The sequence below is a fragment of the Anser cygnoides genome, chromosome 11 (assembly GCF_040182565.1).
Source record: "Anser cygnoides isolate HZ-2024a breed goose chromosome 11, Taihu_goose_T2T_genome, whole genome shotgun sequence".
Taxonomy (NCBI): domain Eukaryota; kingdom Metazoa; phylum Chordata; class Aves; order Anseriformes; family Anatidae; genus Anser; species Anser cygnoides.
The window spans coordinates 14,258,097-14,281,840 of record NC_089883.1 but is presented as its reverse complement, the minus strand read 5'-3'; the positions used below and the strand labels follow the sequence as shown (position 1 = coordinate 14,281,840).

The 23,744-nt window shown below is 40.6% G+C and overlaps 1 protein-coding gene and 1 long non-coding RNA gene across 25 annotated transcripts in view; one reads left to right on the top strand and one right to left on the bottom strand.

The window, feature by feature from the left end:
* The window catches only part of LOC125185065 (uncharacterized), a 106,792-nt gene that overhangs the window by 6,157 nt on the left and 76,891 nt on the right, over nt 1–23,744 (top strand). For 20 of the 23 annotated variants that reach the window (XR_010834306.1, XR_010834301.1, XR_010834299.1 and 17 more), the window contains exon 3: nt 18,451–18,561. The exons of the other annotated variants lie outside the window; for them this stretch is intronic. This is a non-coding gene — a long non-coding RNA (uncharacterized lncRNA). The remainder of the gene's footprint in view (nt 1–18,450; nt 18,562–23,744) is intronic. 23 annotated transcript variants of the gene reach the window in all.
* CHRNB4 (cholinergic receptor nicotinic beta 4 subunit) lies at nt 2,265–15,266 on the bottom strand. Of its 2 annotated transcripts, XM_013177510.3 has the most exons (6): nt 15,017–15,266; nt 10,421–10,566; nt 9,517–9,561; nt 9,281–9,390; nt 5,249–6,221; nt 2,267–3,199 (listed from the first exon to the last, which is right to left on the bottom strand). In XM_013177510.3, exons 1-6 carry the CDS (start codon nt 15,069–15,071, stop codon nt 3,059–3,061), a joined length of 1,470 nt encoding a protein of 489 aa, XP_013032964.1. In that variant the 5' UTR covers nt 15,072–15,266; the 3' UTR covers nt 2,267–3,058. The 2 variants fall into 2 exon arrangements, with proteins under 2 accessions (XP_066860197.1, XP_013032964.1); XM_067004096.1 differs by lacking the exon at nt 15,017–15,266 and having other exon boundaries at nt 2,265–3,199; nt 10,159–10,558.

Here is a 23,744-nt window from a genome sequence, read left to right as displayed (position 1 = left end):
CAATTTGAAACCACAGTTTTAAGAGGTCAAAATTTTGTGAAATTTTAGCAATTGGTGAAATTTTCCATTCTGAAGTTTGCTATGGATGGAATTACTTCTGAAAATTTGACAAAAATGCCAAAGTGGTTTCTGAGAACATAACTTGAGAAAAGCATATTGCTTTACTCGTGATTAAAAAGGAGTAAGGCAGCCATGGTACATGGAAAGCCCCAGAGCCCACCATATCCTGAACGAGGAGCTCGAGCCCTGAAGGGATCTTCCCGGGGCCAGGGGTGTGCCTTCTGAAAGCCCTTTCTGGGTTTGTCCAGTCGAGGCCTGGATTTGCCTGAGCTCTGTGGTGGCTGCTAGCTGAGCTGCCAGATCCTTTCGGAAGCTCTCGGCTGCGCCAGGGGTAATGGAGGTGAAGGCTGCAGGTACAGAGCCAAGCGTTACCCGTCGCTGCTGCTCATAGGATCAGACAAAGTGAGACAGGAGCACTGGGGGCCTCGTTCAGATGCGTTCAGGCAGTGCGGGGTGGATGAGGCAAGAGGGTAATTATTGGTAGGAGACTGATGGAGGATGTGAGAGCCAGACGGAGCCGGAGTGCTGTTGGAGGGGGAGAAAAGGAGCGCAGAGGGGTCTCTCAGCATCTGCCTACTACTGGTGGGCTGCGGGGTCCGAGGACCACTAGCTGCAGCCTCGCTTGCTTGGATGGATGAGTCCCTCTCCCTCCTGCCCTGCAGGCGGGTGCAGTGATTGGAGACAGTGTTCAAGTCTGCTCAAGTCTGTGCTGCCCCTTCCAGACTGGCTGTTCAGGGTTGTTGTGGGATTTAAAGGGGCTTCACCTTTACGCTGTGCAGCACCAGCAGCTGCTCTGGCTTCCCTCTGGCTTCTCTGTAAGCAGAAAAGGCTGTGTAGCAGCTGTGACAGTGTGCGCATATGTGCTTGCGGTGTTCCGTGCCACGGCAGCTTCTGGAGTATAACCTAACATGGGGGAGTGCCTCCCTGCAGGGCACAGGCTCCCCGCTGCTCCCTTGGGGCTGCGTGTGCTCCATCTCATCTCACTGCTGTGAGCAGTCTCACAGTTGCCTGCAGCTAAATAGCTCTGCTATTCGGGTTTAAGAGGGAGAAGACATTTAAGAGGGAGAAGGCGTGAGGAAGGTTTGATCCCTTCCAACTCTACACCACCCACCAGGCACCATGGGAAATTCCCGGAACAGTTAATGTTGGGGGGGGGGGGGGGGGAACCAGAGCATTGACACCCTCTGGGAGAGGAGGATGAGGCAGCTCTGGTGGTCACAGGGCACACCAGCACTAATAGGGCCGTCCCACAGGCCTCCTTCACCCTCCTGCCCTGTCCTTCAGGGCACAGCTTGAGGACACAGCCTAAGTGGACTGGAAGGGAGGGTGACAGTGTTACAGCCTTTCCTTCTTCTAGCCTACGGCCTGGGGGAGATGATGCTGCTGCTCACGGAGCCTTCCCCACCCCACTTCAGTTGCTTTTTCAGTGCATCTTTCTTAAGCTGCTGTGTTGCAGTGCTCAGGCCCCTGGGGAAGGACACCCCTTCAAGCACTCCAGTTGCAGGTGGTGGCACTGGGAGCAGTGGGGCTGCAGCAGGGGGCAGGGGTGGCAGCAGTGCTGGGTGTGTTCAGCACAAGGGCTAGGAGCGAACGGAGGGGTCGGCAAACGTCCTGGATTATCTCTGAACAGTTGGAAAGGCTTCTGTGTGACTGGTTTGGCACGTTGAAATGTGCAGTTGTCTGTAGCTGCTAGGGAACAGTGATCTAGGTAGGGATGTCACTTAGTTCTGATGAGGGCAAATAAACCAGAGGTGTCTTCACCGGCAGCTTGCTGAATAATACACGTTTAACTATCTGCTAATCCTCCCCTGGGACAGGTCGGCCTCAGGTCCCTTTCAGAAGAACTAGTAGGTTTTAACAGTTTGTTCACCAGTCACTAGTTGTACCTATCAGTGGTGGTGAAATTGTTCTGTGTCCTGACAGCGTCCCTAGCAAAAGCTGAGGTTGGTTTAGCTTGAATCAGCGGCCCACTTCTCTTTGTGGAGGTTACGAGCTGGCTGGGACAAAGTTTGGTGAGATTGTCCTGTGGTGGGAGTCTTAGGCCCTGATCTGCCCTTTGCTGAAGGCTTAAAGACTGTACGTGTGTTAGCTAATGATAGCTTTCATAGCTAATTTGTTGAGGGTGGTATTTAAACCTGCGTTAACATCTCCTCAGCAAAACGCACAGGTATGTTTGTTCTCAGGTGTCTAGCCTCATTCCAGCCACCTTTCACGGTTGTTGTGTCCTCTAGATGCTTTCCTGGACTTTCTTTCAGCCTTTAGATTCGTGAAAGCATATGTAAACCCTACTTACACGAGCTGTTAAACTTGCAGGAACATTTCAGGACTAAATCTGTATAAAGGAGAAATTTTACATTTTATTTATATTTCATCATTGAACAGAGCATATAAACGTTTGTTAACGATATGTTAATTTGGCCTCTGCTGATTGATCTAGTAGCAGAGATGGCAAGGTGAGAAACCTGTTAGTGGTTACCTCAGAGGTATGGCTCTATTTCTCTGTTCAGTCTTAAATATCACACTCAAAGCAGCTAAACAGTGATTCCACCTGTCGAGCTCTATATAAATCAGACACAAATAGTTTTGATGCATTTGAAAGAACTAAATACCTTCCTTGAAGTATGGAGAGTGCAGTATTCTAAGGAAAGAAAATGGCTTTCCTGAAGCAATGTATATAAAATACCTTTTAATAAATAATCCTTGTGAGCCAAGCTGGCATATTGTACAGTAAATGCCTTTCTCTGTAATGTTCAGACGTCAAACAATTGACAAAAGGGCCAAGATACCACCAGAAGTACTGAACTTGTTGGAAAAAAAGAAATGTTTTTGGATTTTTTCCTATCACAATAATCTAGCAAGTCAAGTTCTACTTTCCACATCCCTACCATAAATCTGATGTGAGAGCAACTCAGCTGACATCAGTCCGGGTTTAACAGAGGGGAAACAGAGCAAAAAGAGACCCAGCATCTATGTAGGCACTGACAGTTTTAAATGACAACTAAGGGTTCACGGCAGCAATGTGGTTTTGAAAAAGTGGCTGCAGAAATAATCCAACAGTCCCGAGGACACAAACAAGGACGAATATCCAGAGAAACAGCCTGTCCACTACCATGGCAACATACTTCCAATCTTCAATGACCTGGAAAAAAAAGCCAATTAAAGGTATTAGCAATTTGTCATATTCTTTTGCTTTTCCTCTTGCTGATGCAGAGTCTTTGATTATGAAAACAAAAGGAAATAAATCTCAAGGTTCAGGGAATAAAATCACTTTAGACTTGGGAAGGATTCTTTCTCCTGCAACCGTTCTGAGCAGTGGAGAAAAATACTGTAAATTTATCTAAGATGTCTTTGGTGCATCAGTGCCTGGTGTCAGTCCGGAAGGACCCACACTACAATCCAATTAAGGAATTTTTTCTTTAATTTTAGTTTGCAGATGCTATTAATCTCAGTGGACAAATACAAACAGTATTTACTGCTGTTAAACAAGGTTAGCTTCTGAGTTCTTCTCTTATCAGCAGTCTTCTTAATCAAGGGTTTTAATGTGTATTAGTACTGTTGTTTTTATTAAAATCCCTTTGGCCTTGCATGTGTTGAAACACAATGTGAGCCTTAGTTTCTGTTCTCAACCTGAAGTGACTTTGAGGCTATTATCGTAAAAGATGAATACATCAATCTTCATTTGCATCTCGTCTGTCATTGATTCTAGTTACACGTGGGACATCATCACCTCAGTGACTTTACCATACTCGTCAGTTATCTCACGTCTTACATTAGAACATTATATAGATTTCTTTCAGCGCACCCTTCTAATTTCCACTGCTGCTAATGGGAATTGTGCACTTCTGAAAAGAGGCTGTAGGAAATGTACATGAGCGGTTGTTATCAGAGCGTGGTAATGAAGATAGCAGAAATTAAGTTTATGAATCCAGAAAACAATGATACGTAGTATCAGAAGACCCTGTGTAAAAAGCATTCAGTTCATTTTTAATGCATGAAATATCCTCAGAAATTGTTCTTAGTCTCTAGTGGAGGCTCTGTAGATCCTTTAATATGCAACGTATTCTTGCATGAGTTTCTGAGCTATTAGAATATTTTTTTCCTGCTCTGTAAAGCGTGCTTCTGTTCAGTCAGTTCCAATATGTATAGGCTCATGTCTAACATTAACTTCTGATCTTCTTTATTTATATTGACAGTAATTTCAGTTAATAGAAAACATGAACTACTCAGCAGCATATTCCTCAAGGGACTTCTGCAATATCAGAAGCCAGACTATAACATTATTTAGTCTGCTGGGCTGAAGGAGGGAGAGTGCAGCAGGAATAGAGAACCTGGAGTCTGAGTGGGATCTGGGACTGAGCGGGGTCACAGAGAGGATGCCCGACAGTTTTTCCTAACGGTGGTCTAAACAAATCCGAACCACTTGAGTTTTTCCAAGCGTTATGTGCAGTGTATTTATATCAGCTTCAGTGTGCTAGCTAGTTACACATGAGTAGGGCATGTGAACAGGACACCAGCAACACTTGAATCCTGTACTTCTCATAGCTGATAACAAGTATAACTTAACTCAAATGGAAGAAGTAACATCTCTGCTGGCATTAGGGTTTTGATTCTACCCACTGTATTTGCCATAACAGAGCAACATAATGTCTTGCTCAGTTACGGACAGAGATCTTAGGACGAAGAAGGTGTCTGCAAGTTGTTTTCCCAATTTTACTAAATCCTTCTTCTGTGCGTACTTAGGTAAATTAAAGCTTGAGCTGCAGGTACGTTGTTTCTGGTTAACATGGGCTGATCATGTTAAAGTCTTTCTGAATACATTGGGGAAATATATTCTTAAATGGCATTCTCCCAGACCTGGAACTCAGTATTTGTTTTCCCCCTGCCAGACATTACTTGAATGTCACAATGCAGCTTTTTTGAGGATGTTTTCTGATTTACTGGGTAACCACCATTCTCTTTTTTTTAGAAACATCCAAGTTACTTTCTAGGAAAGCATTGGCTTTACCAAATTACTATTCATTAAGTTGTTTTAATGGCAAACGTTATTTCATCTGACAACCTATGGCTAGAATCTCTAAAATCTTCAAGCTAGCTAGGGAATTCAAATCTCCTTTCTGAAGAACAGCATGCTACAGAGGACAAGGGATGAAGTTTGGAAAGACCAGGATGATTTCTCATTTTTACTTACGCTTTGGTCATTGTCATCACTTTTCATGTGCTCTGCTATAAAACTGACTCCATCAATTGCTTCTTGGACTTCAGGAGAAAATTTCATGCCTGTTCTTAACCTGAAATCTTGATGGTTGCTGACATTGTCAAGAGTCTCAGTGATTTTCATATCATATTTTTTGGCAGAAGTTGTGTTCACAAAGTAAGTAGAGTTCTTGTACAAGACGGATGGGTCCATGGAAAGATTCTCTGCTCTCATCTTTTTGCAGTTGCACAGCTTTTGCCGTGGAGAATTATTTTCTGGACGCTTCATGAACAGATAGGCTGGGAGTCTTTCAAGGAAAACCAGCTTTACCCAAGGAGGCATAGTGTGAGTGCTTGGAGATCTGTGGTGGACGTTGAGTACGCAGACACTGGTAACTATTGAGAAGGTCACTAGTACCATTGTAAACATGAGATACTTCCCGATCAGCGGAACATCCAGAGATGTTGGAGGGACAATTTTGGAGATCAGCAGTAAGAACACAGTCAAGGCAAGCAACACAGATATGCATAAGGTCATTTTTTCACCACAGTCTGAAGGCAAGTAGAACACCAGGATGGCTAAGGAAGTAATTAGCACACAGGGAATGATAAGATTGATGGTATAGAAAAGAGGTTTCCTTTTAATAATGAAGTCATATGTCACATCGACATAATTGGGATCCAAAGGATTTACAGTCCGTCTTCCTGGGAGTGCTACAATGTCCCATTCTCCACTGGGTGTGAAGTCGTCCATGCTTGCCATGGAAGTTTTTAGTACCATATCAATTTCTGTATGATCATATGTCCAAGACCGGAACTTTAAGGTGCAGTTTTGTTGATCAAATGGGAAATGCTTAACCTCGATCTTGCAGGCACTCTTGTAAATGGCTGGAGGCAACCAGCGAATGCTTCCATTATTCTGTACGATTACATTTGTGTACAGTGAAACTTCGTATGTGCCATCGGCACTAATGAAACAAGGGAGAAGAAAAAGGAGAGAAGACCATCAAACATTAAAAGGAAAAACAATTCAAAACAGAAAAACTCGCATTCTTTGTCTTGTGGGCCTCAGTTGTTGCTAGAATTAAAGCTTAGGAAGATTTCAGTTTTGAAATCTGTGTTGTAGGCAGCTATAATTTGATAGCTGCATTTCTCCCAGTTAGAAAACTGATATTTTGTCCAATGCTTACAGAAAATTATTTTCATAAAATGGTTATTAAATAATAAACTTGCATGTCCATTTTGTCCAAAGAACTGGAAGTACTTTTAAATATTTTTTACAGTAATTAGGGCTTACTACATCTTTGAAGGCTGAGTAAAAATGAGATCATCCAGCAAGAAAACAGAGGTACCTTTGGTCTGGAACACAGCCACTGTTAAGAGCACACAACAACACTCCTAAATGACTTAGACAAGGAAATAAGGATGTGCAGTGCTAGTTAGAAATGCAGGGAGAGTGCAGGCAGAGGAAATGTAATTATGTAGTTTATAATTGATTGGCTTGTTCCAGTTAATGCTTACATATTACAAAACCAGGCCAGACAAGCCACAGGGTTCTTAATGCCCACAAATGATCTTGGCTTTGTATCTCCTCCAAATGCTGAACTTCCACCAGGAGAGTCTCCTGTGTTATGATGGTTCCTTTAATTCAGGGAGAGGATCATTATCAGTCAGTAGTCAGTACGGTTTCTTTCCCAGTGTTTCTGGGCAAACAACATGGGATTGTTTATCCTATGAAGTATCCTGAGGCAGAAATGTGGTCAATTGTGAGAAATTTGATTGAAATCTAGTGTTTTTTAGTGTATTCACAGCATCTTTTCAAGCATGCTATGCAACGCCTTTCAAACTCAGCCAGTCCTGCTACCCAAGGAAATTGTAACAGTAGGGAGGAGGAACTTTCAGTGACTCTTTATTGACGGAAGAGGAAACTCAATTGCTTTTATTAAAAGTGGGTTAGACACTTGTTAGGCTGCAAAAATGAGTCTGGACTAGATACATCCCATTTCCTTTTGGATAAACAGCTACATTTGTAAAGAAGCGCATACAATTTAGAGACAATATGTTATCTGCAAAACTAAAATACCAAATACAAGGTGTAAAGAAAGGAAGTTCAACTGACTGTGATTAAATAGCACCCTTTTACTCCAATGGGAAATTTGCTCCTTGGGAGTTAATAAGAAAGTCTAGTGAATAACCTGTCTGTTGACAAGTCATAAAAATAGAGCTATTTCAGTGCTAAGGTTGATTTTTCTGAGCAAAAAATTGCCGCAAGCATCCAAGGCTTGGCACATGTATAGCTGCTCTCCAGATTGGTTACACTTGGCGATGCAGACGTCCTGGAGCCTAGCACTGCTGAGCTGAGACCCGTGCAGCTAATTCATGTAGGCAGTGAAACAAGTGCAGAAGTGAGAGGCTACAGTGTGTAAGGGTCTTTAGTTGGTTGCCAGTCAATGAGTGTATATATATATATATATGTATATGTATATGTATTTTTAGTAAAGAAACTGTATCTTGTCTCTCATGTCTCTGTTTCCCTGAGTTAGGTTTACAGTTAAGCCATAATACTGCACAGACTTCTGGGCTGAGAATATGCAGGTGATTTTGCTTGCTGCCCCTGCCTGAGCTCGGAGACTGAGGCCAAGCTGCTGGTGCTGTGTCAGTGTCCTCCACAGCCCTCTGTGCAGCCTGCATTCGGGCAGAGCTGTGTGGTGCAGGAATGCTCATCTGTTTTCCTTGTTAGGACCACCATGGACTGACTCCTGCCTACAAAACACTGCTCCAGCAGAAGAAAGTTACAGGGGGATTGGTCTTCTAAAACTTTAATTTCCTATTTAAAACCTAAAACTTTAATTTGAAGCTTTGTACTGATGTAAAAAAACAAAACAATATGGTGTGGCTAAAAGCTTGTTTCTGTACTTTACGAAGCCTTTAAAAAATGTTCCTTGCCCTTCTTACAATCCACTAAATGATACTATTTGGGGAATAAGGAAGAAAGAAGCCGGGGGCGGGGACACAATTTAGCAGAACAAGATTTGACGAGGCAGAGTACATCCTAATCCACTAGCTGAATTATTTTGTGACTAATACAATAGTTTTTAGTATTCAAATATTTTTCAAATCTGATTTCCAGTAGTAGGATTCCAGGGACTTAATTCAGTTATATATAAACTTCCTAGGTTTCCCATCTGTACATGTTAGTAAACCATCCTGTGTTCATGAATTCATTGGTCTTCAAAGTATCATGAAAGTGTATTATAAGTTTTGGTTATTGTGGTTTTTGTTTGTTTGTTTTCCAAAAAACTTGATATTATCTACTTCAAGGCTTTGCTAGAGACTTAAAAACAAAACCAAAAAAAATCAGCAGTTGTTTGTCTGAAAGAAAAATCGAACTATGTTCTAGCCCCAAGGTTTTATTTTTCTTACTACTGTGAAGCAGTGGGGTCAAATGTTGACAGATTTGTTATGTATTCTTATAATTGACTTTTGAATGCTTTATGAAAATAGAATATAATCTGGTTTTGAACATTAATATTTACTCATGGAGTTCTGTTGTCTGTGAGCTTGAAGCAGATTTATGTCCTATAGTCTGTGGTGGAAGGAGAGAAAAAGTAGGAGATAAAAATGTAGCACAGTGCCTAAGATGTCTGATAGACTTCCAGATGTCTTTGTTGAAACCTGGTCAGTGTGCAGCTGTGCTTGTACTTACAATTCATTCTTTCCAAGTACTCTAATCTGATAAAGACTTGCGTCTCAGTTGTGAGCCTTCTCATTGATCTTCTGGTGTTGTAACAACTCACGCTGCAGACTCGCCCCAGGTCTGCTAGAATCTGTCTGCCTAGAGCCCCGATTTTGCTGAAATGATCTTTAAGGCCAGTACCTCAGTCAGATGTACTTGATACTGGCTAAAAGGTCTACCATTTAGTTTCAGACTTTTGTCAGACCCGTATCATTGGTTCTGATGCTTTTTTCTCAATCCGTGGTTAACATTTTGTTCACTGTCTGTATAAATTAGGGATGTTTTACTTACTTATTGTAAAGCACAATGTCTGGCAGCCAGATGTGTTTTGCAGGTATTCTCAGCGTATTTATTCCTTCATAGTCAGAGGGCTTCCAAGCCAAACGATAATCAATCCACTCCTAGGAGAAGAATTATACATTAGCGATGGGAGTATCCAGACCAGCACAAACAAAACAATCACTGTGATGTAGTGAAAGCAGTGCTGTTTGTGGTTTGCAAGATCGTGCCTTTGTGGATTTTGTTACCTGGTTCAGCCAGACATTTGTAGTCATGATCTGCTCCCGTTCATTCTGCAGGGGAAGAGACAGAGAAAAGCTGTCCTCTGAAATGTTCCATTTTATTGCAGTAATGAGATTTATTCTTTCTGGGCTTTCAAGGATATTTCCAACTGTACAGAATGATTTTGCATGGTGTATTTCAAAACAGGCAGTTCTCTGCTGGTAGATGCCTGGCTTTGTGCACATAATGATAATGTATAGTAACCCCACAAGCAGGTAGCTCCAAGTGGCTTTTAACAAGGACAGTTGTGACTGGTGTGTATGCCACTCCTTGGGAACAATTTCTCCCTTGCAAGCTCTTTTTTTTCCCCTGTGGATCTGATTTGAAACAGGAGGCAAACTTTGGCCACCAAAAAGCTCTAGAAGAATTTGTGTAGGGTTAATGTAAGGTTTGCCATGTAAGCTCTTATCTAGGAGGTTCATCTTCATGGAACTAGTAGGAGTTTCTACCAGAAGACCTTATAGCGGTCTTTCAGTACCAAAGGGGGCCTACAAGAAATCTGGAAAGGGAATGATTTGTCAGGGAGTCCAGCGACAGCCCAAGGAGTAATGGCAAGCAGTGACATTATGTGCACAGCCCAGGAGAGATCCTGACCTGGTGTAACTTACTGCAGCCTTACTGAATCCGGAGAAAGATCTTGATTTTTGATCAGTGGGATTGTATTGGATGAAGATCTGGCTGCTGTCCTTAGGCATAGATTGTTGTAGCTGCATTCTGAAATAAAACCTGCAAATTGCACATATGAGCCCTGCCTACTACATGTTATGCAAAGTAGAAAATAGCGGGGACAGAGTAACACCAATCTAGCTTTTACTTAGAGTGCTGTGTACATAGTAATGAACTAAAAGGCATGGCTTAATTTGAGCTTACCACACTGATGAGCTGTGCCAAGGAAACCTGCAGTTCTATAGATACCAACTGGGACGAGTTGACAGCTGGGCGAATTAACTTATTGTACCTGTCAGGACTCAGTAGGTGGTTCATTAGCTTTTCTTCAGCATCTGCTGCGGTGCTTCCTGTAAAACATCACATAACAGGGTTACGGAAGGGACACCAAGTGGCATGATGCAGAGATCACGGAATTCCTGTGCGTCGGATCATCTTCATGAAGTAATGAGGGCTTTTGATTTTCTAAAGACCATCGTTTTGCAGGAGCAGAAGGATACGGTGCTTGCACCAGTATCTGTTCTGCTGAAACCAACTGTCTTTCACAGAGCATAGATCAAAAGCAGATAATTCAGGGCCCTATGTTTTTTTTTTTTCCCCACAGTAAAATGCAAAGCTCAGATTGATAGGTACTTTTGGGAGTGCGTTCAGAAACTAGGAGGAAACCCACCTTCTTAATAACACAGGAAGAATGTTTCTTCTAAAGAAAAGATCTAAAGATCTAAATGGAGGGAGTCTGGGTGTGACTTTTCATTGTCACAGGAGACAAGGAAAGAGTTGCAGGCACAGGTATAAATTGGAAGACTCTGATCTGCGTAGGGAAAACCAGAGGATGAGCTCTAGGAGTCATAGGGTATTTTTAAGGATTGGGAGCTCTTTGGTAGCCAGTGATGTTTCTGTTTCAGAATAATTTTATATTAAATACAGAGGCACTAATATAAGCCTTACTTTATGTGTGAAACGAAACCTGCTTTATGGACTAGCACAAATGCTTTAAATCTTAGACAGCTAAAGCTGGAGTCCAGTAACTGCAAAATACAGTATCTGCAGGCTGCTGTCAAACAAGCCTGAACATTCCCTGTGGAGCAGGGTGGCTTATTGCACAGCTCAAGAGGTGTCTGGGTCCCATGTTCTCGTGTTTGCGTTTTTATGGCATGGTAGTGGACTTTTCAAACCAGTGTTGACCATGGAATAATACTGATGACAAAGGTCCTGGTAACAACCTGCCAGCAGTATTGTCCCTTTGCAGGAGAGAGATTCTGCTGTATGTAGAGTAATTCTGTGTTGTGTGATACACCTGACAGCGATGGACACAGGCATTAATGAAAACAGATTCTAGTCCAGTGAATAGTATGATTCTTCAGTAGGAAAGGGCACCTAACAACCCTTGAAATTGCAGAAATTAAAAGCGTGTCTCTACAGCATATTTGCTTCCATGTGAACTGGGCTGTAAGTTGCTAGAGGGAACAAATCTCTCTTGAAACTTGGTAATTTTGAATTACACTCAGATATAAAAATACCATAAGAACTTGTTTCTGATCCAGTACGAAAGTGAGGAGACATGGAAGAAAATTTAATCAAACAGATCTTTCATATCTAAGAACAGCTTTTACTCAAGCTGTGGGGAAAGGATGAGATAAACAGCAGGCATGCTTTAATTCTCTTAAAAGGCGTATGTGCTACGTCATTGGTAGCACAGATTTTGTCACACGTCCTTAACTGTAACAGTGTCCTCTAGAACAGGCTTCTCAAGTACATCCCAAGCCATTTGGGAAAATATCTCTGTTTGTTGGGTTCGTTTATTTTGTGATTCACACTTGCTTTGTACTCCTGCACAAGTCATTATGAAAACCTTAGTACGATGTGATATTTTAATGTTATATTCATCCCCAGTGTAAGCCTGCCTAATCAAAGGCTTATCAAGCTAAAGCTATGTTGATCCTTGCTAAGCTCCAGATTCTGTTTTTTTTTCTTTTGTATTGCAATTAAGATGGAGCTAAGGTTTATACTGTGTAGAAAATGGGGCTTCGTTCCAGGAATGGATTGTTTTGTGTTTACAGGGATAGCTGAAAAGCCTCATGGTAGCTGAAGAGATAATCTTGATTAGTTTTTATTTTATTTTATTTTTAATTTTTAAGCAAATACTTGTGCTGCTTCTGCATATATAAGTGACATAAGCTGACTGCTATAATTCAAATATAAATAAATTGTCATTTGGTTTGTTTCATATAGTGGTTGCTGAATGTTGCTAGCAAAGAGTGAATTCTTGTTTGAATTGTTAAGTATGTTTTCACTGTGTTCCCATCTTTCTGTATTTATTCTAGTGTATGGAGTGTTTGCCTAAGCAGTGAGAAAAGTGAAAACTGCAGAATATTTACAGAAATCTAATTCTGAAGTTACAGTAATCACTGCTTGTTCTCTGAAACCTGATTTGGGAAGTCATGGTCATCTGGTCTGCAAATCACAACATACTGGGTCTCCATGTCTGATGAGAACAGCTCAGATTTCCAAGTACTGACTCTGTCAATAAACTTTATGCAACTGAATGACTGCCATGACTTAATTATAAAAACAGTCTGTTAAATAATGAACCCCTTTGAGACACTGTTCTCTGTTCTTAGGGAAGGGGTTCCTATAATGAAGAATTATTAACAAAATTGTCATGCCATCCCAACCCTTAAAGAACTTAATCATCAAAAATTAAGGTCAGAGAGGCTACTCTACCTCACTTAGCTGCCTGTATCACATGCCACTAGATGTCAGCAGTGCCCTGCCTTAAAGGTTGCCAGGACTAATCTGTCTGTAAATAAAGTGTAAAAATGAGTGGCTCTTGAATAATTTTTATAATCTACTTTCCATTACCAATCTTATAGTAACCAGATGGCACCTAGCGAAAACAAAATTGCCAGGCATTCAAGTTTGTCCTTATATGCATTTCATGATGTCAGTGGTTGCGCATTTGAAAACTCCTGTCTTTCTCCTCAGAGTTGGAAGAAATGCAAGTGCACTTTTTTCCCTCACAAACTCTTTTTTTCCAAATAGCAGTCGTCACCACAAATGCTGCAGAGAGTAAAACGTTGCTTTTAGAGAAATGATTTTAACAATAATGATGAAGCAGCCCTTATTTGGGGGTAAAGTGTATTTGTGTACTGAAAGTAGTAATAGGGAAAACACATTGGGATGGATCCTGAGCTAGGGAAATTTTCATAGCTTCACTGAACATGCTACACATCTCCTCCATGACAAGGAAAGCAGATTACCCCTTAACTTGCAGCACAGATTCTGCAATAAGTTTGTATTCTTTGCGTAGGGGTATTACCATTAAAAACAAATTGCTTTAGGATGCTTTCCATTTCATAGTAGAAGAAACAAAACCAGACTTGATTCACTACCCTGTGCAAACTTTCCTTTCTACATGGTCTAAGTTAAATATAAAAAATGAAATAACTCCTCAGCCTGTGCTGTATTGCTTATTTTCAGTGTAGTGACAAATACATTGGCATGATTTCCACAGAACAGAATAAGGAGCAGTGTCGACAAATACAGGCAAGTGCACTGTTATCACTGTCTAAATTGTAGAATTTAACATAAGACATGCTTCCCCCATTTCCCTAACCAGTTATTTTAATAACTGTTGAAATAATAATAGTTTAGAAATAATATATTGCACAACCTATTTTCATTTTGGTCTTTCCTCTCTTGCAAATGGCTTATGTTGAAAATGGTGACATACCAAATTCCCACCTATAATTAGGAAAGAGCACGTAGGATGCAGCAATAAGACAATCCTATTATCTTCTCTGAAATTACTTAGTGATGTTGTTACTTCTCAGTGTACTCCTGAGTAAAAAGATTTATATGGCGTCTTAGGACAATGCACACTACTTTGGAGTGATTATTGTTCCTAAGGAAGTAATAGTGAATTTACTGTATTTTAAAGGCTATTTTAACTTCTGCTCTGCAATTAATGCGAACAAAAAGGCAATGCTGATAGATTCAAAAATGTGTAATCTAAAGTAGGCCCTCGCAGTTGTTACTAAGCAGGTGTTTTCTGAAGTTGGCTTTCAGTAACAGAAGAAACAAAACTGCAGGTTGACTAGGTACATATAGGAAAATGTGATTTTTGTCCCAGTTCACTTTCAGCCAGTTTCACTCCAAACACTTCAGTGGAGTCTCTCCGTGGGAAGATGCTCCCAAGGTAAATGCACTATTGTGTGCTGCTGTTGAGCTGTGCATGTTGGCTAAAACATAGGCAAGAAATCCTGATGGACTAAAGAAAATGTTCTTAATGTATGCTTATATTTTTAAATATATATTTATGTATTCCAATTGAAATTAAACATTAATTATGTACGAATCAAACAATCAGGAAATAAGAACTTTGCAAACACAAGCTCGAGTCAATAATTGTACAGAAGGGTGAGATCTCTTTAATTTATGCTTTATGTCTTGGTTCATTTTTTCTTTTTTCATTCTAAACGCAATACCTGCTTTTCCTGTCACAGATAATCCTGGGAGCATCTAAAGGAACATTCTTTACTGGTTATCAATGTCATCTCCTACTGCTCTGTCATTTTATGTCCAACTTACTGCCTGTCCATATGCATCCTAGTGGATTTGCTGATACCGAATGAGCCAGAAACAACACTAAAACAATCAATTTCATGCATCTTCGTAAAGTCTGCAGCCTACTGAGGTGGTAGTTACAAATGGTTTGAGAGCTTATATCACCGTCCTATCTTGTAGCCCTGAAAGCTAACACTGTTCTGCAAACTGTATCTGAAAGAAAAGATCACTTACCGTTAAAATAATAGGAGCCCACTACAAAGAGAAAGAGGGTGTATGTATTCCTCATGGCAATAAAAAGAAGAGCTGGATTACTGTTCTTCAATTAAGACAGCTGGCAGTAGGCTCTGTTGTCAGGGTTGCACAAGGAAGAGATGTAAAAGCAAACCTGAATCTTGGAGGTATTAAATCCCTGGAAAGAGACAGACAGTAGGACCTGGCAGAAGCATTCTGCAAAGTGGAGTTTTCATAAGCATAGTGGTCCCTCCCCCTTTGCAGCTGTTTAAAGAGCTTTGTGGAGAGGAAAAGCACATAAGAAGAGGAACATAATGTGATAATGTTGACTAAGAGGAAATGAAAGAGCAAGCTAGGGAACATGATCTGCAAAACACAACTGCTTAATTCATGCTACTAGATAACATTTAGAAGGATTTCTGGTTAATAAATGCAGTGGGTGGGAATAGCTATGTGGGAAGAGCTGGATATAACTTTGTGCCATAAGACCTGTTAGTAAAAGTCATGTCAATTAATTACAGCCCTAGCAGAGGCTTATCTTCTGTGTCAAGAGAAACAGTCCATTGCCTGTTTCCAGCCCTCTTTGACTCCAAGGCCTGCACATGTGATCTCTATAAAATAGACCTCTAAAAGGCTTTTTGGGAGCAGCTGGAGAGGAAGGGGGAATTTGCTGTCATTAGCATTTGACAGGATTTGTAGAAGAAAGCAAATGCAGCTTGGTGAGAAATAGCCAATAGCCATAAAGACATTCCAGAGCAGTGTTAGAGGAATTTTATGGAAGTTATCATTTATAGCTGAAGGGTTCAGCAGAGTATAGAGTATCATGTTTTGGGACTTGCCATGGGAAGAGGTATAGAAAGAAAGGATAAGAAGAGCTTAGGTGTCCTTTGGAAGCACTGTAGGACAGACTGAAGTTCCTGGTTAGAAAACATAAGTTGATCTTCTAGTTACTATTTTATCCCCATATTGAAATTCCTCTCTGCATATGATGGCCACAGGATGCAGTTCTGCGCTCGTTCCATCTCCCAGCAGTCTAACTCCCAGTGGAGGCATTCCTTATTTACCAGCATAACCCATGTATGTACCAGACCCTTAATCTTTACTTCTGCATCAAGCACAGTTACTGTCTAACTGGGGCTGTTTGGAGACAGGTAACTGCTGCTATTCTGGGGCAAGCTGTCTGTGTAGCAGTGAGCAATTCATTGCCTTCCCTTTAAGCACTGTAGCCACCACCTGTTTTTTTTTTTCCTCACTAAACAGACCAGCATGTTGTGGCTTTGTTGTCTTTAAAGGAGCTACCATTAAAGGGAGTACAATAAATAAATAAACTCTATTTTTTTTGTACTATCTACAATCTATGTTACATGTCTGAAGAGTAAATTGATTGGTTTGGGCTCATTTTTTTAGGGGAGGAGGATGGATTCAGTGAGGCAGATGGAAAAGCTCTCACTGCATGGACTTCTATTTAGATAAAACAAGCTGTTATGAGTCAGCTTTGATGAAGTGGCTTGAACTGTTGCCTTTCCTTACTCTGAAAATTCAAGGTATGTCAACTATACCATATCCTCCACTGAGGCTTCCCAGCAGTTCTTTAAAAAGCTTTCAACCGTCCATCATGAGAAGGATGGCTGGTACCTTCTCACCTTTCTTCACCTGCAATCTCGAGTAATCTCCTTTAATGTAACACCCTCAGTTATAATCTCTTAAGCTTTATGGTGTTTTGTTAATTGTTACTTTAAAAGATAATGATTAGGTCCAGCCTGGTGTCAGAGGTCCCTTGTGGTGGCTTCTGTATGTTAGTTGAAGTCTTTTTTATGCTTTCATCACTTCCTTTTCTCTCTTATTCTCTCTGTGTTTGCTGGAGTTGATTTACAGAGGAGGTTAGAATTCTACTTTCAAAATAGTGTGGAAATTGAGGGAGGAAAAGAATGGTTTCAGTGGGACAAACAGGAGAATAGTCACTGTGGGGACATCTGCTTGGATGAAAAAAGCCAGTGCAATCCAAGTGATTGCATATGAATGGACTAACTGCAATGAAAACATAGTACTTCAAAAGCTGGAGGAAAGCAGAGAAAGCACATGTTGAAACTGAACTTTCCTACAGCAAATTGCTCTGTTTTAATAGTCACAAACTCTAGTAAGTATGTGCCAAGGAAACCATTTATGCTGAGCCCTTCACTCCTAGCTCCTCACCATGGTGTGCTTCGCTTGTACCTCATCAAAGGCCTCTACCATCAGACTTTGCTACGCTCTTGTGCCCGCTGCTAAGCAATGTTGTACGGGAAATTGCTCTCAAGGAGCTGCGCCTTTAGTTGTTATGGGTATGGTTGAACAAAGTACCAGTCTGTTGGGGAAGAAAGACTGCATCTGTTTCTCTGTTTTTACTTTCTGATGTATGACCTATATATCCTCAAAGGCAAATCTTACATCTGCCAACCAGACCTCTGTGCTTCAGCAACAGTCACAGGAGTAACAGATGTATGCACCCTGAAGCCATTGCACTTGTACAGTCTACACTGCTTGATGCTTGAGAGTTGAATAGCAGCTCAAGGTATAACAAAACTGACTGGGACAGATTCAACAAAGTGGTGGGTGGTCACAGAGCCAGAGTCACAGATCGTTCACTGATTTTTGCTGCTGAAGCTGAAGATAGACAGGGAGAATGACCACAGCTGTGTTTCTTCTCTTTGGCCATATTCTTTCCTCTGCCATTCATGTCTGTTCATTCCTACCAACAGGTCACTGAAGGGCTTCCTTGATCACTTGTGCTATGCAATCCTTTTCCCTAGGGTGATATTATAGAATTCCACTTGTTCATTAAGTTGATATCCTGAAATGACAAGTCTTTTCATAGACATTAGCATATGCACTATTCTGGATTTGCATGTTAATACACTGTGCAAGCATGAGAATAGCATGGCAGAGAGCCATCCACTCAGGATTGTTCCTGGTGCTGCAATGCTTTGCATGTCTTACAGTCTTAAAGCTTTTAGGTACATGAGGAATATAAGATGGCCAAGTGCACAAGAAAACTGGCAGATCCTTTTCATGGATTTGTCACAGTGATTTGAAGTTTCCACTTGCATTAGGAAAGAACCAATCAGAAATGCTGGAGCTTCCAAAGCAGAAGCAGCCTGGAGTGCAGTTGCTCACCTTAGTGAGGCAGGTACAGATAAGAGGGATATCACTGAAAAAATAAATGCTTCCAGGTGGAAAGCAAAAATTAGTTTCCAGCAGTTGTGATATTGAAATGAATTTCAGGGCTGAGCTCATGTCTAAACTGGATCAATAAGGGACTTCAGATCATCTTCTAAAATACTGGCCTTACAAAACACAGAAGACCGTCTTTATGTTGTGCTTGCAGAATAGCTGTCACTTGCTGGATGAAAATTGCTACAGAAGATGTCAACTAATGGCAAACTTTGTTTTTCTAGCACCTTACATCGAAGTGAACTTCAGTGATACCTGTCAAGGTCTTGGCTCATCTCATCAACATCGAGGCATACTTGGCTTTCTGATCAGTTGAAAAATGAAACTTCTGATACGTGAGTTCTCCAAATAGCCATTGTGGCCCCCTGTAGTTAAAATCATAGTTTTGCCTAGTCAACACTTTTTAAACAAGCTCATTAGAACAGCCGTGTTGGGGTTAACATTCTCCCTTTTGGGAATATTTTTTTCGCTGCAAGCCTACTTACAGTTCCATTAGAGATGAGTGATACCAGAATCACACCAGATTGGTACCTGAGCCATTCTGGTTGCTGATGTTTTTGAGATAAGTTGTACTGCTGTAGCCTCACTGAAGAAGGTCACACGACAGCACTGGTAAGTCTGCAGAGCAAAACAAAACTGTGGCACTGTAGTTCCATTAACTGTCAGCTGGATGACACTAGCTAGGTCCTCTTGCCAGACAACTATTGGTAGGAAGCAGTGGGAGGGGCATGGATGCATGGAATATTTGGTATATTGTAATCTAAAACTTTGGAATTTAATAAGCTCTTTTTTCTTGCCCTTTTTTTTTTTTTTTTTGATTAGTAGATGCTTTGTATGGGATAATTAGTTTTCATCCAGAGGTATACTCTACAGTGGTGGACCATGTCTACATGTGAAATAATGTCATAAAGTCCACTTCTTACAGCACCTCTGTACTTATATTTGCCTTCCCAAATGGGATCCGACTAACATGGACAAGTATTTGTGATAGGCTGTCTTCAGGCATTGTATCATGGTATCACACTTTTGTAAATGACAGTGTGAAACAGGGCTGTGGATGCTACCAAATTTTCAGATAAATAACACTCCTTTAATGTTTTGAACAATGATGATACCGTATGTTGATGCCTGGTGTATCATCACATTACAGTCTGCTCCAAACCAAAAAAATGTTCCAGAGAATTGCCACTAATAGTACTGTGACAATAACACAAATGATGCATGCAAATGATTCAGTAGCAATGGACGTGATTCTGTCTCTCCTTGTCAAAATATGAATGATTAAGGATCAATGCAAAAGCCACCTTTCTACTTCAGGAATATGTCTGATGGTAGACAAAGTCACTTCTGGAAAAAAATGTTTTCCTTTTTCTGGTTTATTTTTTAAAGTCATCACCATATGCTTTATGAGCTAGCAGGTGGGTTATGTTTGTAGATTCTTTGAGGCAGTAATAGTAAAGCATCTGACACTAAATGATTATTATCAACGTCTTAAACCTACAAACTGCACAAGTGTAACAGGTTCAGAGTGTTTTCTAAAGCAGTGCAGAAGCAGCAGCTGACGGTGTGTTATGCTATTTTGGAGCTGATGCTTTTATTTTTATCAGTCTTTTTTGCTTCCTCTTACATGCTTTGAGATTCATTGCAGGCTTGCCTGTTACACATACAGCCCAATGTTTCAGTTCTGTGCTGAGGAGTACCAGTATAATAATAAGCCAGTTTCACGATGTCTTAATGTATCCACTGAAAGTGTAAATTTTCAAACACACACATATTTATATTGCTTTTTGAAGTACATCTGAGATGTATGTTTGTTGGGATTCAGGAGGTTTGAAGTGGGAGTGAACTAGTGCTCTATTCAAAAAGAGCAGTCTGCTGTTGGATACATCATCTTGGACATGCCTGGGTAGATTCAGGAGCTGGAAAAGGTTTGATGAAATGCTTGAGGATAGTCTTATAATTTAGCCCACTGGCTTCCCTATTTGGGGACAAAACAGTTGAGTCTAATATTATCACTTGTTTGGGGAACTCAAAGCTGTATTTTTCTCCTGCTGTGGTGATCTGTTACCTTGGATATGGTAGAAGTGGGAAGCCCATGTTCATTGTTCACTCATGTAGCCCAGATTAATCAGTGTTTGTGAGTCGTTTAATCTAAATTTTGTGATGCTGTAACTCTTTATCTCCATTAAATCACTCCTCATATAAACTGTACCATGGAGGGATTAAGCCCAGCTGATCAATTAGAGCTTTAAGGGGGTAACCTCATTGAAACACTCTATACCAAACCCCTAAACAACATTACTGAATTGACGCCAAGACATCGTTTGAAATGTTTTTATTCTGAAGTAAAGATATCACATAGTGAAGATCAAAAAAAAGCAAACTTATAAATATGTAGGCAGAATTTTCATGTTGTAAGACAGTGTGATTGTTCAAGTGAGTTGAATAAATGTTAAAAGATAAAAATATCTATAGAAACCATCCTCTGTATAGATTTTGATTGTCTTGAGCAAAGACAGGCAGTTTATAGGGATTTCAGTGTAATAATATTTCCTGATTATCAAACTGAAAATTTAGTGGAGGCTAAAGAAAAAAATGGAGATGAATGTTATCACTAAGATAGTGAGAGACTTTTCTATGTGAAAAATCATGAATGGAATCTGAAAGAAATTCAGACATAAGACTGAATTCTAGCTCTGTTTGTGTTATGTAAAATTCCAACTGATAGGAAAAAAAAAAAGGATGAGAGATTTGGGGATTGACCCTAAATTCTCTTCTTGATTATAGAAAATAACGACTCTGAATAAAACATAGATTTCTCCACTATGTATGCCATGCTTATGTTACTGGCAGAAAAGATGTTCCCAAAATCTAGACAGAAATTTCCTTCAAGTTTGCTTAGGGGAAGTCTCTAGGGGATATGAAGGAAAAGTACAAAACATCTTTTAAAAGATTGTAAACATGTTTGGTGTTGTGGTAATGGAAATAATCTTGCACTTGTTGAGAAGTGAGATGGTGTAACGTCACAGGGAGGAGAGGGGAGGGGGACCTGTGAAAGTGCCGCTCCAAAACAAGGCACAGTAACAGAAATCTAGGTAGCCAGTTCATGTAAGGCAATGTTGTCCTCAGAAGGAGATCTTATTGATTTCTTTAAAAATGTACAGCTGACATGCACAAAAGAGGGAGATGAACTAAAATTCCAACTTGGGGAAGGCGCTTTTAAGGCTTCAGTAGATCAAGTCTCTCTCAGTGGAAAATGCAATCTGGGAGAAGATTCTAAGTAGAGTAGTCCCCGACTGGCTGACTGCAGTAAAATGCCACGTTTTGTACTGATTCACTGTACGTTTCTTGGTCCACATCATGATGCTCATCTCGTTCCTTAAGATACGTAGTGGATTTGGGTCAGGTAGCTCTGTGACCATTTCTCTCTGTGTTATACCGCAGCAGCTGAAATATCCTGGGGAGTTAATTCCCACTCATCTGTAACTCTCATGACCTCAGTTATTGTCTTCCCTCCAGCCTCCTCCATTTGAAGGCTGTGGTAAACACCGTGATGTCATTTATGTCTGAAAATTATCCAAATTCCTTCATTCAGGAGGCTTTCAATTTGTATAGAGCAAAGAAACTATACCCTGGTGCTTAAATTCAATTCTGTGACATCAGGTGCTCTAGAAATATCTTCAGATAGTTGCATTGTCTTTTCCAAGACTGCATCTGTGCCCATTTGTTTAAGTCTGTCAGCTGCCTTTGCTATTGCTGACTGCAAGTTTTTGCTGGTATGTGCTGCAGCTCTTGCCTGAGTTTGAAATATGCTCTTAGTGGTTGTTCTGTTCTTTCGGGTGGTGGTTTGGTCACTGATTTTAGCTCTCCTCAGGGTCTCATCCATGAGCTTTGGTCAGTTGTTCTTTCCTGATCACTGATGCAATCTCTCTCTTCATTTCAATCCCAAAACTAATATCTAGAATGAATTTGATGCTTACCTCAGAAAGGCTCACCTCAGCTCAGAAGCTCTTCTCTGACTTTGGTAGGGGTATCAGTCTGGTGGCAAGCAGTTATACATTCTTTTAAAACATTGTAAATGAAGCCGTGGTCATTTCTGTAATGCCTGTATTTTTTTCTGAAATTAATAAAAAGGGGCTAAATATATGGATGTTTAAGAACACATTTTAGCCAATACCAATATGCTCCTATATGCAGTGTAATATTTCTTTGGGCTTGCACTTTTTCAAGTAAAAACTCTAAAAGTAAATTCCAGGAGTAAGTAGCTCTATTTCTTCTGTTTATCTACCTTGCTACATTATTCTGGCTAAGAAACCATGTTTCCTTGCCTTCCAAATCACTGTGAATGTCGCCTTGTTTCCAGCGTTCCTGTGACAGCAATGTGTTACATCCCTTGACAGAGCTCCCGTGAAATGTTATTAATGTTTACAGCATGCTTTGTAGATTTACTAGAATCGCCCCTTTTAATCCCAATTACTTTATTCTGCTTTATCAAACCAAACCTATGGGTCAGTTAGTAAGGCTTTTTCAGTATTTATACCTGTTCACTGTTTACTCTGGCTGGCAACATTTACAAGTGTGTAACATTCCTGTGAAATAAACCATACCTGTCCCAAGAGTGAAGACAAGAAAGAGTAATTAGGCTGTGCTAAGGCAAATACACATTCAGTGAGGCAGATTAAAATTATGCTTTACTACTGCTTTTTTCTGCATAATTTCTACCAGTTGTGGTAAGCTATTGAGAAGAGCTCTACTGACTATGAAAAGTAGGTGTTATGAGTAAATCACATGCAATATTTTCAATCCAAGTGCATGTGGAATTTAATGGTGCAGGGCCAGACCTACAGATCATGCTCACTGTAGTGTGGTGTGAGGTTTATCTCTGAGGTTGGCAGATTTTGCACCAGACAGAATTGTATTAGGAGGATCCCTGTTTACTTGGCAGTAAAATAATTTTTCTTCTCAAGATGCCTCTATATTCTGCAGGGTGCTAATAGCAATAGAAAGCTCTCTGCTACATAAATGGTCATTTGGAAAACCCGTAAGTGCTGTGGTGCAGAGCACATCATTGCAACATGTGAAGAATTTTCCTTGATTTCTGAACATCTCTCTTCTTCACTGGGGCAGAACTGCCCATTGCTACCTCCTTCCTTGCTTTCACTGTGTTGGGCCCATGCCAGGTTAGTAATGGGTGTTTTGTACACTGGGGCTTTTAGGGCAGGGCATTGGCATGCATGCGTTATTCTTCTGTCATTCAGATAACCTGTGTGCCAGGAAAAAAAACCCACAGCTGTTTGTAGTGGAGTCCAAAGGTTTCGGTTTCACACCCATGATGAAGGGAATCAGAGCACCCATGTCTGCCTGTCCCAGCAAACAGAGGAATAGGAAAACAGTGAATGGCAATTGTGCTGTTTGACATTTACCTTTTTATTTAGAAGTGCTGCGTTTCAGGATGAGTAATTTGGAAAGTGCAGAAAACGGAAGGGTTTAGGATACAAGACTGAGAGCCGAAAGACAG

Bases quoted from the DNA above. Each gene is read 5' to 3' on its own strand.
- CHRNB4 (XM_013177510.3), bottom strand. From the start codon at position 15,071: ATGAGGAATACATACACCCTCTTTCTCTTTGTAGTGGGCTCCTATTAT. The intron at 10,567-15,016 runs GTAAGTGATCTT...GATGTTTTACAG, and splicing joins GGGCTCCTATTATTTTAACG to GAAGCACCGCAGCAGATGCT. The intron at 6,222-9,280 runs GTAAGTAAAACA...TTGTTTCATTAG, and splicing joins GACATTGTGCTTTACAATAA to TGCCGATGGCACATACGAAG.